Genomic DNA, 19,118 nt, shown 5'->3' on the forward strand with positions numbered 1-19,118 from the left:
CAAGTTTGGCTTCTCATTCTGGACGTGGCGACTTCATCTTCCTCCCCAGACAGCACACCAGAAAACCTCGAATGCTGACATCCTTCTCCTCACTAATCTAGCGCGAGGGGACCGACCCAAAAAGGCTTCTGCGGCCTGCGCATGCGGACTCGGGGCTGCCACACAGCCTCCCCGGCTGCCTCCCTCCGGCCGGCCGCGGCGGTTTCGAGCCCCTGACAGCTCCACCACCGGCGGACGCAGCCTCGTCTCGTGCTTCCACGTTATCCTATCAGAGACGGGGCGGGGCGGCGGCCTCCGCAGCCTATCAGCGCCAACCACGACCCCGGCGCGCCCAGTAGGAGAGCGGCCAGGAAGAAGGCGATTGGGCAGCAGCGGCTCTCGGGGCGTAGCGTCGCCTGGGTCCCGCCCACCGCTGCCTTCCTCCGCTGGGCGCCAGCCGCCTTGGGCCTGAGCGAGAGCCGACGGCGGGCGGGCGCAGCTGCAGCCTGGACACCGGCGGGGGCTGCTGGGCCCCGCACCTTTGCTCCTCCTCACCGCCCGCACCCTCGGACATGGTGGCCCCCGGCTCTGTGACCAGCCGGCTGGGCTCGGTGTTCCCCTTCCTGCTGGTCCTGGTGGACCTGCAGTACGAAGGTGAGTCGTGTCCTGCCCTGGCCGGAGGAGCGGGCTCCCCGGCCAGGCCTCCCGGAGCTCCCCAGCCTGCGTCTGGGCGAGTCTCGGGGCGGCCCGGGCGCTGGGGCGCGAGCCCGGGACTGGGCGGCCCGGCCTGGGCCTGAGCCCGCTCCTGGGAGGGGGCCGGCGCCCGGTTCCGGGTTTGTCTGGGGAAGAGGAGCGGGGAGCGGCGGGCCGCGGGGCCGGGACGGCGTGTTTGGAGTGACGAGCGGGGCCGAAGGGCTGGGGCGAAGCGGGGCACCGGGCAGCGACTTCTGCAGCGTCCTGGGACGCGTCCTGCGCAGCTGTCGGGTTCCGGCCTCGCTCGGGACCCTCGCTTGGCGCCTGGGGACTCTGTCGGTCAGCGGTGCTGGGAGGAGGCGGTAAAGGTGGCCAGAGGGGAGGCTTCCTTCACTTTCGCGTTCCGGAGGGTGGAGGGGAGAGTGTCCGGCTGAGTGAAGTGAGGGGGGCAGTGTTGACTGCTAAGTGAGTAACTATCACACCACCATACTCTGCGGTGTGTGAGGAAGTTGTTAGGTCGGTGCGTTAAGGAGCGGGTGCCGGAATTCAAGCTCCCGGCGGGCAAGGCATTAAGTTTGTGGTTTTACAATAACCAGCCTGGTATCTTTCAACCTTCCTTTTCCGAGTTCTCTGAAAAAAGTTCCCCTTAAAAAGATACTAACGCTTAAGTTTCACGTCAGTCCTGCAGTTTGGAATGTTGGCTCCTCTACAGCAAGAATAGAGGGCTGTCCCGTCTTAGTTGTCAGCGGGAGAAGTAAGAAATAAAGGTGCGAGTGCACGTTGAACTGATGCTCCTAGCTTGGTTACCGTGCGAAATATTCGAGTTTAATGACATATCACCTGCACTGATCTATTTTCATCCCGCCGAACAGAGCTATTAGTCAGGCGGGTTAAATTAAACTTTTTAATACTGTACCTACTATTAGAGGGAGTGAGGGGCTGAAGTCAGGAATTTTTTTCTGATAAAATACCCTCAAAGTTACCAACTTAGGAAAAGGTAATACTCTCCAGTTTTTAGGTCTCATTCATGGCAGTTTTTTGGGTGGGGGTTCCCCCTGGGGACCATATATATTTTTTGAACCAAAAATCAGAATATGTAGCATGACAACATCGGGATGAAGAATTTGAGGCTGCCCCAGAAAATCTTTGGAATTGGAATTTGAATGCCTGGACCACTGTAATATGGGTCATGTATACCAGTTCTGCATTTTCCAGTGTTAAGACTTCCCACTCCATCAAGTGTAGCATTAATATCTAGTTACCTTAAATTTGGCCACGTAAGAGAAAGTTGCCTATATTGTGTTTAACGTCAATTATTTTTTAAGTTACCAAAGTACACACTTTTGTATGATTTGTTTGTGGATTGCCTTTCTAGAATTGCTGTTCTGTGTATGATTCTTTAGGACTCTCACACTTCGTTTCTCTCCTGTGATATTTTCCAAAAACTACCCAGCTTGCCAGAGAGCTTTTCTGTATAGGAGGCATTGGTGACACTTCTCAGAGGAGTACCAGAGAGCTGTCTTCTTTAGGGTGTTGTCTGTGTAAGGTAGCAGGGACTTGGGTACGGGGGGTAGGGAAGAAAAGAAAAAGATCTTAAATTTACTGAAGGTCTGCTGTGTACTGGGTGCTCTGTTAGGGGCCTGTTTGTAGGCTGTCTCTTATTCATGGAGGTATGTGCTGTTATTTCTACTTTATAGACGAAGGAACTAAGGCTCCAAGAGTTTCATTAACTTGGATAAGGTCATAGCTGTTAACTTTCAGAGCCATAAGTTATTTGACTCTAAAGTTCATCTTGTGTGCAGGCTGGAGACAGAAGTTAAGTAGTTGACAGCATCAGGTGGGCCCAAACATTTGTAAGTGGTGGCAGCTGAGAAAAATCAGCGTTTTTGTTTGTCACTAGCAGTAATGAATAGGAAGGTGATTTCCTGACGTGTTTAATACAGTGGTTCTCAAGCTTGAGTGTGCGTCAGAACCTCACATGGAGGGCTTTTTAAACAGCGTGCTGTGCCTCACTCCCAAACTTTGATTCAGTAGGTCTAGGTGGGACTTGAAATTTTGCATTTCTAAAAAAAAATCACTGGTGAGAATCACTGGTGTAATAAATTGTACAGAGGAGTTAAATTAGGTATCTGTTAATATACTCCACTGTATTCGGTGATAGGGATATAAAGATGAGGCAGAACCTCTGACTTTCCTTAGCATCAGCTACTGTTTTCCCAAATAAATTCTGTGTCTCGGTTCTCTAACCTCAGAGTCCTCTGGGAGGCATTCAGGACTGCACTACTAGGCCTGAGGCTTGGAGAGAGAAGAAATAAAGGAGAATGGGTGTGAGAAGAGTGGATGTAAAGCAAAGAGCTGCATACAAAGGAGAGAGTCACCAATAATTAGTTTAGCTGGCCTAGTTTTTTCTGATTTAGAAATATTCATCTTTTTTTTTTCCTCTAGGCTTTTCTATTAATTGTAATTCAGGGAAGGAAACTATGTAATAGGTTCATGAATTGAAAGGTTAAATCTTATAGCCTTCCTTTTCAAAAAGGCCTTTGAAAGAGGGAAGTCCAAAGCACTGCTTTAGGAATAGAAGTTTTGGAGCAGAGAGAAAACTTTAGTAGTATCTACTTTAGTATTCTCATGTTATAGATAAGGAAGCTATTTTAATTCTCTGCTAATGGTTTGTTCTATTTGGTGACCTAAGTAGGAACACAACCTGGGAACCAAACCTTTTATCTCTTTTTTTTCTTTAACATTCTTTCTGGACCCAATTTTTCTTTATTTCACTGAACTGATCTGATTAAACCATATATTTTGGACATTGGGAAAAGAATAGTTGGAAATCTCCTGAGTACAAAAGATGGTGATACTTTTTATGTGAACCTAACTTACTAAAAATATGTTTCGTGTTCTGTATGACTTTCTTGATGTTATTTAAATATGGAAAAAGTGAATACCTTATTTGTGAAAACAAATAACTAAGTAATTTATGTAGAGTAGTTCCCCCCTTATCTGTGGTTTCACTTTTCTCAATTTCAGTTACCTGTGGTCAACTGTGGTCCAAAAATATTAAATAGGAAATTCCAGAAATAAACAATTTATAAGTTTTAAATTGTGAACCTTTCTGTGTAGCGTGATAAAGTCTTGCACTGTTTCACTCTGGTCATGAATCATCCTTTTGTCCCATGTATCCCGCCCATTTAGTCACTTAGTAGCCATCTGGATTATCAGCCGTATCACAGGGCTTGTGTTCAAGTAATCCTTATTTTACTTAATAATGGCCCCAAAGTGCAAGCCTAGTGATGCTGACAATTTGGAAATTTGGATATACCAAAGAGAAGCCATAAAGTGCTTCTTTTAAGTGAAAAAGTGAGTTTTTGACTTAATAAGGAGAGAAAAAAATTGTATGTTGTGGTTGCTAAGACCTATGATAAGAATGAATCTTCAATCTGTGAAATTGTGAAAAAGGAAAAAGAAATTTGTGCTGGTTTGTCTGTCACACCCCAGACTGCAAAAGTTGTGGCCACAATGTGTGATAAGTGCTTAGGTTAAGATGGAAAAAGTATCACATTTGTACAGTAAGATATTTTGAGAAGAGAGACTACATTGACACCTTTTATTACAGTGCATTGTTGTAATTGTTCTATTTTATTATTGTTGTTGTCAGTCTCTTACTGTGTCTAATTTATAAATCAAACTTTATCGTAGATGTGTATGTATAGGAAAAAAACAGTGTATATAAGGGTTCAGAACTATCCATAGTTTTGGTATCCACCTGGGACCTTGGAATGTGTTCCTGGAGGATAAGGGGGGACTCTTGTAAGCTGAGTATTCTAGTGGATGGTCAGATAGCTTCTAGAATTATTTTAAATTCACTTAATGATATAGGCTATAGTTAGCAGTAGTGTCCAAGTCTCAGTTCCTTGACTAGTTAGCTGAGTGAGTGCCCGGAAATGCAGCAGTTTTGATCCTGTGGGTCAGGGGGAGTTGTTCTGAGATGGGGTGCCCGGTAGCAGTTAGGCTTTGCTGTCCCATCTGAAGCTAATTAAATTGTGGTTAAGCTTAACTTCTATTGCCGTCATGTTTCTTTGCTTATTGTCCAGCTATTGATCTTTGTTTATCTGGAAATATCATGGGAACCCCGTCACCTGCTCTTAAGAACAAAAATACCATTTAAACCATAAGTTGATTTTTCTTTCAAGATCTTTAGAATGCTGCTTTAAAAAAAAGTAAATGTAAACAATCTGATGAGTTTGTGCTATTTGGAGTTGCAGAATGTGTAGAAGACTCATGTAATTGGTCAGTAGAGGCTTCACGGTACTGCTCTTCGGTGAGGATATGTAGTGTGGGACTCACAGGTTTTTGTCTTTGAGTTTATAGACCACGTGGGGATACAAAACATGCTTTGTGACGTATACATGTCCTCTTTCCTCCTTTCTCAGATTTAGTGATCCGTCTTGTAGTCACTCTGAAAACACCGTTTAATTTTCTTGCCCCTGTATTCTTTTGTTATACTTAGCAAAATTTGAACTGATTAAAGTCAACTTGTTTGTCCAACCTCAGAGCTGAACATGGAGAAGAGTGAAAATAACCTTGCTGACTGGTCTCATTTTAAGCATACAATCTCGATTTCAAATGCACGTGCGATACTGCTAACATTCTTACAATTTCCTGGTATGTCTGTTCTTGAATCAGTATCTCAAACCTTTTCCTCTTTCCTTAAATCTCCAGTTTAAACCCTCCTTTCCTTTATTGCATTGCCTCGTTGTTTTAGACCTTGTCATTTTTGAGAAAATGAAAGCCATCACAGGGAAGTTTCCTCTTCTTTCTACCACTAAATTTACTGGCCTACCTGCATCTGTACCTTCTCTGCTACTTTTCTTATGTTAATGGATAAAGCATCTCTATTCGTGGCAAAATCCAATTCCTGTATTTACGCCCTGGATTCTATTTCCTCGCACCTGAAAATACTGCTTTTACACTTATGTTTTCTCCTGCGTCTTCACTTGCTCCTCTCCTGGGTCATTGACATCAGGACTCTAACATGCTGTGGTGTTTCCATCTTAAACTGTCCTTTGATGTTATGTGTCCCTTCAGCTACTGAACAGTATCATTGTTTCTCTTGACAGCAGAACTTTAAAGAGTTCTTGGTAGTCTGTATATCCTCATCTTCTGTTCTCTTCTCAACACAGTCCTCCGCTAATACTGCAAAGCCTTACTTATCTGACTCCTGTTTACTTTCATCTCTTTTCATCTTTATCTTCTCCTCCATCACTAGGTTCTTACCGCTTTACTTCCAAGTGCTAAACTCATTTCTGACTAAGCGTCTTTATTCTTGTTGTTCCTACAGTCTGGAAAGCTATTCTCTGTGAGCTTCAAATGTGCAGTCATATTGCAGCCATGACACACTATGTAAAAAAGCACTCTCTAGATCAGTTAATACTCTCCTTTTACTTTTTTGTATTTTCTTCATAAAACTTAACATTGTCTTGAATTACCTCCTTTGTATTTCTTGTCTGTCTGTTCCTCTAGAATATAAACTTTATGGAAAGAGCTCTTGTCTCTGTACCTGAAACATGTTGACATGAAGTAGGTGTGCAATAAATATTTTCAAAATGGATGAGTGAGGTTGGCTGTTTTAACTGGTGAATTTGTTTGTTTGTTTACTTTCGTCTGGTATGGACCCTTCTAAACTTATTTTCCAAGTTGAAATTCCTTGAGCAAGGACTCTTATCACAACAGTTATACCTTTATAGTTAATTGAAGCAAAGACTAATGTCCATTCAAATTGAGCAAACCTGGTTACAATAGATTTTATTTTCCTGTTTTACCCGGGAAGATTTTGGAGCAGTCACTGTTCACATGTACTTGCCACATAACTACTCAGCCCTTTTTTCCTTTCAGTTTGGCTGTATATACTAAAAAACACTTTTTAGGTTAGGGTGATTGGAAAGAGATGCTTATAATGTCTAGGGTTTCCTGTTGAGGGTATTTTTATTTAAACTGTTCTGTCATTGGTCCTCACTTGACTGTGGAATTGCTGAGATAATGAACTTCTTGCTCTGTCTTTCTGTGGCTAGATTCTACTGTTTTCTGTGTTTTTGCCGTGAGACTTCTTTCAGACTCTGCCCCATCTTGCTTTGATCTTAGATTTAAGTAGGACCTTTTACAGACAGTATTTTTTATTTTTCGGCCTTGTGTTCCTTTTTAGAATGACCTTAACGTTTTCCTCCTCCCTCATATTCCAAGTGTTGCAGCCTGAACAGCCACCCCCGGGCTTGCTTCTGCTCTGCCCCTGGCCTTAGCATCTCTGACCACCAAGTCTTGCCTTTTTCAGTCTGGTTCTTTCCCTCTTGATTGTGACTCTCAGCACATCGTATTTCTAACCCCTCAACTTCATGTTTCTTAAAATTGTTTATTTTTTTCTCTCTAGAATATGACAGATTCTAATAGTACTTCAGTGAAAGACTTAGCTATTCCACTTTTTCTCCTGCCCTTCCTATATATTTTGCTAACCTTTGGCTGATACTTACCTATGGAGAAAGAAATCTGTTGTTTAACTTTGCTCAGGAGATGGCATGATGTTTGGTTGCCTGATCTCTCAGAAAATAGGAGGAAGCTCTCCTTGTCACTGTCTCCCAAGATGTGGCAAAGGAAAAAATTATCCATGGCTCTAAGTACACAATTGAGATACTGCAAAAACAGCCATATTTATAATTAAAAAAAATTAGTGTCTTTATAAGTCTTTGGTAGTATCAATTTGATTTTATAATTGTTTATTATATATCTTAGGTTCTGTTATTCTGATGAATTATAATACATTTAAGAAGGAATTTGGTTATATTCCTTCATTGAATATCGAGTGCCCACTTTGTGCCTGTTACTGAACTGGGTGATATAAAGAAGAAAAGACGGTTCATTCTCTCAAACTTGCTTTTAATCAGGTTTGGGACTTTGGAGGTTGTGAGAGGCAGGCAAATAGTGAAGGTCAACTTACTGAGACTGTGGTATAGTTAAGTGAGGTGATGTACTTGTGAGTCGGGGGATGCACAGTGTAGGAGAAGCAGAGAAGGAGTGTTGCCCACTTTCTCACTGAAGCAGTTAGGGAGGATTTCACAAAGGAACCAGCATTCGAGGGCAGAGTCCTGATGAAGGAGTAGAAGTGTTCCAGGTGGGCAAGTGGGGAAGGCCTTTTCATGGAATAGCAAGTGCCTAGGGATGCCGCGTGAGAACTAGTGTGTTTAAGGAAGTACAACCAGCTCGTTGTGTTACAGGAGTGTACAGTAAGGGGGAGGAGTGAGGGTGATGAGGCTGGACCACTTCAAGGGACCTGGTCATGAATGGTCTTATTTCCCTTTAGATCTGAAAGAACTTGATTGAATCTAGCCAGCGATGTGAAAATACTGCAGAATTTTTATTAGAAGTGCATTTTGGAAGGGTTGCTCTGGCAGCAACATTGGGGCTACATTTGGAGGAAGGTGAGAGAAGATCCCAGTTAGGAGACACACCACTGTTATGAGGAGAAAGGGACCTATACAACCATCACTTACACTGTGGCAAGTTCTCTTATGGAGAAGTCACTGAGGTGCACTGGAGGAATAATAATGAATTCTCCCTGGATTATTTGGGTGTGCCAAAGAAATTTTTGTCGAGGAAGTGGTATTTACTTATTAAATGGAAATTCTGTTGGATAAAATTGTAACATAATAAAGATCTGAATTTTATTTAAAAGGGACATAGAAATGCTGGATGCCTCTTTTAATCGTAGAAGGCAAGAGAAACATAGTTTGAAATGAAATTCAACCTTTGGAGTGACAGTATACATAACTTTTTGGAGGATGCCAAAATTTTAGTTTAAGGAATATACAAATGAAAGAATGTAGGTGGATGTTTTGGTACAGCTTATAGAAAAGGTGAAGGTAACTCCAACATGCGTGCACTGCCTTGGTGACAGGAAAGTGACCCTGTGGCTGTGGGAAGCCAGCCTGGGACTTAGCTCTCATTCTCACTGTCTCCCAGGGTGTGCTTGTAAAAGACATACTCTGCCATGCTGGATTTGTGGGCCCCCGTCTTGTGCAAGTTGGTGTTGTGGTCACCCAATTCTTTGATGGATTTTATCTGCTCATTCAGGTAATGTCTCGGTGAAGTCACACAAGCAGGTATCATTTTTGTCAGTGGCCAGTTTGTGCAGTTCCAGAAGGGACTGATTCATTCTTTTTTTCCAAGTGTAATGCATATTCTGTTGCATTCAGTCGGCTTGCTGTCTGGGTTGTCATGGTTCAGTTTCTTGATATCCTGAAGAATTTGGGATTCACCCACCTTGTTGGTTCTGTAGCTTCACCAGTTTCTCATCATATTCCCTCTCCTCATGAGACTGCTGAAGGAAATATTTGACGATGTTCTTCAAAGCAACACCATCAGAGTCAAAGCAGGAAGACGCGGGCAGGGAGATGTAGGTGGTGTAGAGCTCCAGGTGGATTTGGCAGTTGATGGTGGCCTCCGAGTCCTGGTGGTCGTTCTGGCACACCTGCAAGGGGGACCCGATCATCGTGGTAGGCAGCTGAGGAGGGGCCACCCAGGGTGCTGTGAGCACGTGTTGGAGTGCTGGTTCGCCACTGTCCAAGCAGGAAACTGCCATGACTTTGGGTGAAGAATGTCTGGCCTGAGGCATCTGGACAAACCGTTCAAAGAACTTTGCAAATGCATTTTTGGCTCCCACTAGACTTCAGGTTCAGCCTGTGAGGTGGGAAGTGATTGGGGCTAAAATGTTACATTAAATGATGGGTTGGGTGAGTGAAGCGTGCAAGGCTTGGGGACTGTGGAAGGCTTAGCCTGTTTTATATGGGGGGAAGGTTCATGAGCTGTGCTGCAAAGAAAGCTGGGCTTTAGAATTGGGTCTCGTTCTGACAGTTACTGTGAGTCTTTAGGCAGATTGGGTAACTTCTTTGAGCCTCAGTTTCCTCAGTTATAAAAGTATAAAAGATGTTAACTTTCTAGGTTTGTTTCGTGCAAATTAAGTGAAACAAATATACTAAAAGTATCTGGCATATTGTAAGTTCTTAATTGTCTTCTGTTACAACTGACCTGTTAAACATTTTTATGACTGGATAAGGAAAGTACAGTGACTTATGGTTTATCTCATACCCAAATTTCTTACCTCCTCAAGCAGTCTGGAATCCTCAATTCAGTACATTGATCTGATCTTCCCTTTGAGAAAAAAAAAGGGAGATGTTTGAAATCTTCATGTTGTTTTAAAGACTACCTCTCCGCCCCTGATCCCTCATATGTTGAGAATAGGAAACACATAGATACCCATTGACTTGCCTTGTGATTCACTGTACCAGCTGTAGCAGGCTGATGGTTCAACAGCCAGCACACAGCATTTTCACCATTCTTATTTGATCCCTAGTTTATTCTCTAGCATCATTTTAACGTGGTTTCTGTACCTGCTTCTGCATGAGTGATGCAGTCTTTTATATTTTGCATTAAGAACTGTAAATGTTTATGGGGGTAGAGTTTATATTAGAACTTATCTCTAATAAAATCAAAATGAATTATCGTTGTTTTAATTTCCTCACCCCTGTCCCTTAAAGATTTAAAAATAAAACCTCATCATATTCGTTTTCATATTCTTTTTCATTATAGGTTACCGTAAGATACTGAACATAGTTCCCCGGGCTATATAGTATAAACTTGTTTATCAGTTTTATAGATAGTAGTTGGTATTTGCAAATCTCGAGCTCCCAATTTATCCCTTCCCACCCCCTCTACCCCTGGTAACCATACGTTTGTTCTCTATGTCTGGGAGTCTGTTTCTGTGTGTAAATAAGTTCATTTGTGTCTTTTTTTCAGATTCCATGTATAAGTGACGTATGAAAGTGAATATATGTATATATATGTATATGTATGACTGAAACATGCTGTACACCACAAACTGACACAACATTGTAAACTGACTATACTTCAATAAAAAAGATGCAAATAAAAATAAAGAAAAAAATCTTACAGAAAATTTCACTTATTTACAAAGGCGAGGACTGGTGTAATGAACCCCCCACGTACCCATCTCCCATCTTTAACAGTTGCCAACCCATGAGCAATCTTATTTCATCTATACCCGTGGATTATTTTGAAACATTTTACATGCCATCATTTCATTCATAAATATTTTAGTGTTTATAAAAGATAAGGACTGTTTTAAATTTTAGAGTCTATATCATGTATAATTCCTGTTGTATCTGATTATATTGATATACCTTTGAACTACAGTTTAACAAAAATATTAGAGACAGGGTTATTTTGCTTTTCTTTTCTCACTTAACTGGCTGCTGAATTATAAAATATGATATGTCTGTAGTATTTACAAATATTCTTGAAGAGCTTTCAACTGCAAGTGATTATTTACTCAGTAACATCTTTAACAAAACACATTCTTCAGTTTACTTTAAGTTTTTATTGTATTAGCACATGAATTCGTCCTTACTAGAAAAAACTAAACAATACAGAAATACATACATGTCTTCTTTTTGAAGCATAAATGAAACCTGAATATATTTACTATAATGTGCCTTGCTGTCCTTAGTTCACACCACCACGGTTCTTTCACTTTTTTTTTTTTTTTTTGCAAAATATGTTTTTTAAATTTCCACATGGCTGTGAGATACAGTTCTTTCCCTTCTTGCTTGCCTCTAATCTGTTTTCCAAACCACAGCCAAAGTGATCTTTTTGAAATGTAAATCAGATGGTTCCTTTCTAAAAAGCTATCTAATGATTTCCCTTTGCTTTCAAAATGAAACCTAAACTTCTTACCATAGCCTGCAAGGCCCACTGTGATGTATCTTGCCTGCATCCTCTATCATTCCTAACATGCTGGGAGCCTCCTTTTGATTCCTTGAAGTTGAAGTCCAGTCCAAGTCCTTTGCACTTGTTTTGGTCTCTTTGCCTGGTCATATTTGGCATGCTGGAGGCTTCTTGTCATTCAGTACTGCTCCCTGCCACCCCCTCCCATTCATATTTTAACTCAGACAGTATCTCCGCAGGGAGGGCTGATTTGACTGTATTTAGTGCTATACGAGGTGTGCTCTTCCTGTCCTCTGGCAGTTTACCCTGGCGCTCAGAAGTGGTTTTGTCCTTTTCTCCACTGCATCCCCACTGCTGAGCAGTCAGTGCATAGACGCTTGGTCTGCTTTTTAGTGTAAGTTGCATCCTTGTGGATCTGTGAGAGTGCCAATTATATTCATTTTTAGAATTTTAAAAAATTGGCTTCATTAATTTTGTTTCCTTAATTCTTTTATATGGTATTACTTTCTTATGAATTGACTTTATGATCATCTTTGTTTTTCAGAATTGCTCATTGCTAGTCTTTGAATTCTGATTGTGGGAAAAGGCTGATTGCCTGGCCTGTCTGAAGGCTGGGAAATCTCCAGGGCCCCTTCCTTTCCCTTGTGTCAGAGTTTGGATCACTCAGAGAACTGCAGTCACCTCCGTGGCACACTTCCCCTGGGGGACTGCTTGGATGTGATTTTGCCCACCCATCAAATCCTGTCCTTTTTAAGTTTTGAGAATTTTTCTAAAATTTCTATTTTTCAGATAGTCCTCTTTAAAAAATTTTGTTTCCAGCAAGGTTATGCATTTATCTCTTTAAATAAATTCTGTCATTTCTAGAATTTGAGCATGTTGGGAGATAGGCTCATGTGCTTAGTTGACTGTCTTACTCTTGTCCCCATGGACTACTTTCTTCAAAACTTTTTTTTTAATGTAAGAGGTAGTTTTTATCAGTCAGTTTTGTCTTCATTGAGAGGATTTAAGTTAAACAAATTTTGTTTTTGGAAAATCTTAAAAATATACCAAAGTAGAATAGTATCATGTACCACTGTTGCTGTCACCCACCTTCAAAAATTACCAACACCTGTTCGGTCTTACTTCATCTGTACTTTCACCCTCCCCTCCAAGATTATTTTGAAGTCAGTCCCATTCTGCAGATTACATATTCTGTAAATACTTCAGTATGTGACAGAGACTCCAACCTAATGCTGGAAAATAGCCCCTCTCTCTCCAGAGTCAATGATTGCCCTGCAGGTGAGGGAGTTCTCGTAAGGCTAAAGCCTGTAGGTTTCTCCTCCTTGCCTCTTTGGGAGAGATGACCTTATTGCTGTTTCTGTTATGGCCAGTTTTTTACCTACTATATATTCAGTAACATTTCTTAAATGAAATACATTCATCCCATAATCTTCATTGTGAAAAGCAGGTTATATTTTTGGATATTGTGTAGAATTAGGTGGAACCACAGGTGAGCCTCACATTCTGAATATAATCAGTTTCTAACTCTATATTGCATAGTGAATTTTCACTGAGCAGGAGCCTGTAATTTCCTTTTAAATGGGAAAAGTAATAGTGCTTTCCCAGCCCATTAACACCCCTCCCCCAGCTAATTCCTCCAAATGTTACCCACACACTCTTAGATACTTCAGACATCTTCACGTTGTTGTCCAAAACAAATAGGGCTCTGCAGGACCCTGAGGTTTTGAGACCACCACGTTTAAGTTTCCTCCTTCTCTCTGCCCCTTTTCCCTTCCTTCCGTGTACAGAGGGCTCCAGCAGGCAGCCATGGCAATGAAACACTGCACAGAAACTGCGGAACAGGGATATGAAAAGCTTAAGAAGCTGCTTTGTTTAGTAGGGCAAATAGTGAGGTAAAGTGAATCTCATTTGGCTTTTTGCTGTTAGATGGAATTGGGAATTCACTTGCTTTTGACGACCGAAGTGGCTGGCAGTTGCTCAGACAGTTGTCCTGGGTATCTTCCTGAGCTTCTGCTTGTTCTTCACTTGACCTCCACGTCCAGTCAGTGTGTAAATCACATGTAGGCTTCTTTCTCTCTTATTTTTCTGAACAGTCTATTTTTCTGTATTTCCACTGCTGCTACTCCATGTCAAGTCACCATCATGTCACCGGGATTGTTGTAACAGATACTTTATTGGTTTCCCTCTTCCCTTCTGGCTGTTTACTAGAATCATCTGTCAGTGAAAGTGACCCCTTCCAGAGTAATGAAACGATGATGAGAGGAGAGCAGCTGAAACACTGGACTTGGCTTTCTCTGAAAGCCTCATTAGTCTTGAGTTCTGGGCATTTAAATATGCTGTTCTTTGTGTTTGGAATGTTCGTTTCCCTCTTCAGCCTTTTCACACCGGTCTGTCTTTCCTTCAGGTTTCAGGTGAGACCCCAGGGAACACCGCACCCCGCTGCCCCTGTCCCCGTCCCAGTGCAGTCCAATAGAACTTTCTGTGATGATGCTATCCAGCATTTATGCTGTAACTACTAAGACTGAGAAATTGAATTTCAGATTTTATTCAATTTTAACTATAGTTGTTAGGTGTCTTGTGTCCTCCCAGCACCATGTGTGTAGCCCTCCATCCTGGTGTTTACTGTATTGTATACTTCCCCAACATTTTATTATTAAACATTTTGTGAAGTTGAAACAATTTTGTAGTGTATAATCCTACATGCATCACCTAAATTCTGCCATTAATGAAGTACTATACTTGTTTTTAACAATATTCAACTGGGCACTTCTTTATCCATTCTTTTCAAAAAATGTATTCCAAAGTAACATCACTACACATGTCTCTAAATACTTTAACATGCGTATCATCAACAGTTTTTTGGGGTTTAAAATTTATACCATAAAATGTTTATTTTAAAGTATGTATTTGCTGAGTTTCGATAACTGCATATACCTGTGTAACCCACGCTCCTGTCAGGATTAGAACACTGTTGGCACCCCAGAAAGTTACCTCCTGTTCCTTCCCAGTCTTTCTCCGACTCTCTAAAGTGATAACTGCTCTAATTTTTTTCCTGCAGTGTCCCTTTAGCACACCGAAAAGCTGAATGTCATGTTCGCTGTAACATGTTTCCATATGCACCTTCTACACACATTTGAACTTCAGAACAACAAAATGACTCTATTTTCTACCTAACAAGTTACAACTATTCTTCATCTAAGTGGAGAAATTCTCACTGGTACCCCAATTAAGAAGACACAGTTCTAACAGTTACTTTGTCCATTACTGGCTGTATTAGTTACTACTCTTATTCCATCACTGTCCCACTCAGTATTCAGTTGTATGAAAACTAAGTTGTAAAGTTAATTTCAACAGCTTGTATATAAAATGAAAACTGGAAATTAGGCAAAGTACGGTTGATTCTCCTTATTCACGGTAGAGATATTACATATGTCATCATGAATATTGAAATAGCAAATACTGAATCATTGTACCTAAGGAGGAAATACAGGGTTAGAATCCTGCAAGGCCTCAGGTCACTATGTTTTTGTCAACAGATCAGAACAACTTTGTGTATGTTTGTGTTTAAAGTAATCTGATTTATATTACTGATTAATTAACTTTGAACTACTCATGGCCAAAAGCATTATCATTCATACCTGAATAAAGCTTATCTAACAAACATTTTCTTTGAAAGGTACATTACAGTGTTTTGTGCTTAGGAACACTAGATAGCACTGTGTTTGGGGGCCATTGTGAACAGTGAAATCACCAAAAAAAATAAAAAATATGACACTAAATACACTGTAGAAAGGACACTTGTTTATAATGAGGGCTGATGCAAGAAGGAAGAGGATCATCTTGTTTGACTTCAACTGGGAATGTGCGCTTCGAGTGACTCTGAAGTGTGTCACTGTTCTGCACGTACACATATCCTCAAATGACTGCCAAGGCGCCTGAGTATTGATTGGGGGATCACAAATGAGTTCTAGTGAGTGGGCAAATTCTCAGATGCAGAATCTGTGAATTGCGAGAATTGACTGTATACGAATAAACACATGTATAAATGAGCAGAGAGAAAATGTGTAAAACCACTGCAGTCCTGTGTCTAATTGGTCACGAGGTCACAGCTGATCTGTATGGCTTCCTTCTTCACCTTCCTATTCCACGCTTCTCCTGCCCTCAGCTAGAACCTTAGCTCCTCTGGCTTCTTTACCTGATGGTGTAACCCAAACCTTCATTTCTGAAGGGTCTGAGTGCTTAATTGTTCTGTTTTTTGGTTGCTGTATTTTTTTTTCTTTAAACATTGTAAGTTTAAAGTTTTTACTTTTATTTTTTCATATTTTTTTTTTGTTGAAGTATAGTCAGTTTACAATGTGTCAGTTTCTGGTGTGTAGCATTATGTTCAGTCATACATAAACATACATATATTCTTTTTCACCATAAATTACTACAAGATATTGAATATAATTCCTGTGTTATACAGTATAAACTTGTTGATTTATTTACATAGTAGTTAGTACCTGCAAATCTTGAACTTCCAATTTATACCTTCCTACCCCCTACCCCCTGGTAACCATAAGTTTGTTTTCTAGGTCTGTGAGTTTGTTTCTGTTTTGTAAATAAGTTCATTTGTCTTTTTTTTTTTTTTAGATTCCACATGTGAGATATCATATGGTATTTTTCTTTCTCTTTCTGGCTGCTGTAGTTTTTAATTAATGTTTAGAATCAGGCATGGAAGTACTAAGCCCCTAGGAGACTCCTTGGGGTTCCAGATGTAGCCTTCTTTGCCGTCATTGTATAGCAGCAAACCACATTTCCCCTTGGTAGGAAACTCCTTGCGGCTGGCCAGCTAGCTGATGCTTTCATGTGCGGTATGTTTGTATCTTGGAACCAAAACACTCAGTGGCTATCATAGTGAATTCTAATTCATATCCCTTTTTTGGGACAACAAAACAAATATTATTTACTGTTTAAATGTTTAACAATATTTAGAGGACTCTGGGTGAAAAAGAGTAATAAAATAAATGCACAGCATTTGAATGCATACAACTTTGTTTTTATTTATTTATGTTTTGGGGGGAGGTAATTAGGCTTATTTATTTTAATTTACTTTCGAACACAGGTACTAGGGATTGAACCCAGGACTTCATGCGTGCTCTACCACTGAGTTCTACCCTCCCCATTGAATGCATATATATATATATCTACTGTAAGAGAGTTTTCCATGTAACTGAGACTTAAAACTATAAGTACCAAGAATAATTCAAGATAATTTTGACAGAAAGCTTTTCTCAATATACTATAGTTGTCTCTAGGTTTGATGAGCCATACGGTTTTTGTTGAAACTACTCAACTTTTCCGTTGTAGCATGAAAGCAGCCTTGGGCAATGTGTAATGAAGGGACATGGCTGTGTTCCAGTAAAATTTTATTTACAAATACAGTTTGCTGACCTCTGCTCCAGTAAGTGGGCACATATCAGTTAATGAGGTCAGCTCTCTTGTTATATTCCACTCTCCTTGATCTAAGACCTTTAGAATCCACTTGCACATGTGCCTGTGGGTTTCTCCTAGTTTATCAGTAAAGTCTTAACAATTCTTTTGGTGTGTAAACTGTTTTCTTTAGGTCAGTGTATACTTGCCTAGTGACATCTAGAATGTTTAGGTTGGGTCTCAGTGAGCATTTCCTTTCATGGCATCTGCCCTAGGTAAGGTTATCTTAGGAATTTCAAGCAGTGGAAAGTGAGGTTCCACTGATAGTGGAAGGCAGGCTACTCCTGTAGGTAAGGGAGGCTCAGAAGGACTTGGAGGTTTGAGTTGGTCAGTTTCATCTAGGTACAACCAGATGTCTCCGTTCTAAGTTTGAGGATCCTATTCTTTACTAACGCAGGTCCTAAGTTTCATAGAAGAAGCTTGCAGGGGAGACTGTGAATTCAACTATTTTAATTCAGCAGCCCTCAAAATTACATTTTGTGTTTGATTTTCAGCTAAATTGGCTCTGTGGCTATGAAAGGTAAGAGATTGTTTTGGGGCTGCCTTGGAATTTCTCAGACTGACTTGAGCTGGGGGTTCGACCTGAGCTTGTTATTTCCTCCGAATGCTCTAGTGCACTCAGAGGATCCACCCCACGTCCCAGTTCTCATTTCCATCATTACGACCGTTGTAATCAAGTGCAGCAGCCACTTGGGCTTCCAAGGCATGTGCCTTAGTTAGCACTTCATTACTGTCAACCACAAATATCATGGTTAACTGTGATTCTGATACCTGCTGTGGATTACTAACATCTTCTTTCTCATTGACAAGGAAATCAGCACTGCACTCAAGCTCAAGGGCATGACCAAACTAATCCTTAAATCCCGTTTTTGTGGTTCTGTCTCTACCAGTTGTGTATGAGTCTGGGTCCATTTAGGAGACAGAAACCACAGGGTAATTTTAAAAGGGAAAGTTCAATATAAAGAATTGTTATGATAGGAGGGTGAACTTAATGATGTAAAGAGAACTACAGGATGGTCTGGGGCTGACAGACGGTCCCCAAGGAAGGGCCAGTTTGGAAGGGGATTCCCTCCTCAAGGTTGGGGTTCAGACTTCATTGGAGACAGTTTAGTTGAAGCCTAAGTTTGTTGTTAGGAAAATTTGCTGAGTTGCCAGGTCTAGAGATGGCCTACAGTAGCTGGGGAAGCAAGAATCAACCTCAGGGGTAGGTGAGACCCAGCTGGTCGGCCTGTGTGTGTGGGGAGTTGGGGTGCTGCTGTAGGTATGAAGCCTGGAATGTGAGGTGTCCCCCTTGGGAGGTGGTGTGTGACCAAGGCTGCCAGGTGGCTGAGGGACTGGACCCCTGGGCATATGGCTAGGGCAGGGCAGCACTGGATGTGCTGCCCCAGAACGCTGGGTAGCAGGGGCCAGAAAGAAGTAATGGTGTCAACAGGAACCAGGAGGTGTCCTTCCTGCAGTGCCCTTTCAGTGCCCTTTACTGACAAAGCATAGCATTGTGCTCAGTGTACAGAAGAATGCTTAAACACTCCAGTCTCTTAATAGAGTCCAGTACTGAAGGATGAATTCAGAGCTGAGACGCAGCACGTTGATAATGGGCCCAGACAATCAGATCATGTTATTCTATGCACAATTCCTCGCTAGCTCCCTATTTTGCCAAGAGTGAAACCAAAGCTGTACATAGTCGGGCCTTCTACTACTCTGATCTCATCTTGTTCTGTTGTCTCCCTTGCTGGCTGTGTGGTAGCCATGCTGTCCTCCCTGCTGTTTCTGGAACATACCTGGCATCCTCCTGACTTAGGGCCCTCACACTTGTTGGTCCTTCTTGGCAAGCTCTTTTCCTAGCTGGATACCTACCTGGTGAGTCCTTACTTTCTTCAAGTTAAGTCTTTGCTCAAATGCCAGCTTCCCAGTGAGGCCTGTCCTTGACCACCTTATGTAATACTGAAAGTCCCACCGCTCCCGCCCCGCCTCACACAGCTCCACTGTTCACTAACCGTACTCTGTAAGTTACTTATTTCTTATGTCTGTCTCCTGCTGCTGTAATGTCAGGTGCCACGTGGGACCGAGGTTTTTGTTTGTTTTGTTCACTTGTCCTAAATATCCCGAAAAGTGCCTGGTGTACTGTAGATGCTCAATAAGTTTTTGAATATTATAGTGGACTCTAATATCCATTAAAGTGAGACTCT

At 41.5% G+C, this 19,118-nt stretch overlaps 1 protein-coding gene and 1 pseudogene across 1 annotated transcript in view; one reads left to right on the top strand and one right to left on the bottom strand.

Moving 5' to 3' along the window:
• The first annotated feature begins 399 nt into the window (after window positions 1-399).
• DNAJC3 (DnaJ heat shock protein family (Hsp40) member C3) overlaps window positions 400-19,118 on the top strand; it is a 53,902-nt gene continuing 35,183 nt past the window's right edge. The window contains exon 1 of the mRNA XM_072976462.1: window positions 400-633. Coding sequence (XP_072832563.1) covers window positions 552-633 — 82 coding nt within the window. The 5' untranslated portion in view covers window positions 400-551. The remainder of the gene's footprint in view (window positions 634-19,118) is intronic.
• Window positions 8,653-9,331, bottom strand: LOC102537242 (ferritin heavy chain pseudogene; annotated as a pseudogene).

The sequence above is a fragment of the Vicugna pacos genome, chromosome 14 (genome assembly GCF_048564905.1).
Source record: "Vicugna pacos chromosome 14, VicPac4, whole genome shotgun sequence".
Taxonomy (NCBI): domain Eukaryota; kingdom Metazoa; phylum Chordata; class Mammalia; order Artiodactyla; family Camelidae; genus Vicugna; species Vicugna pacos.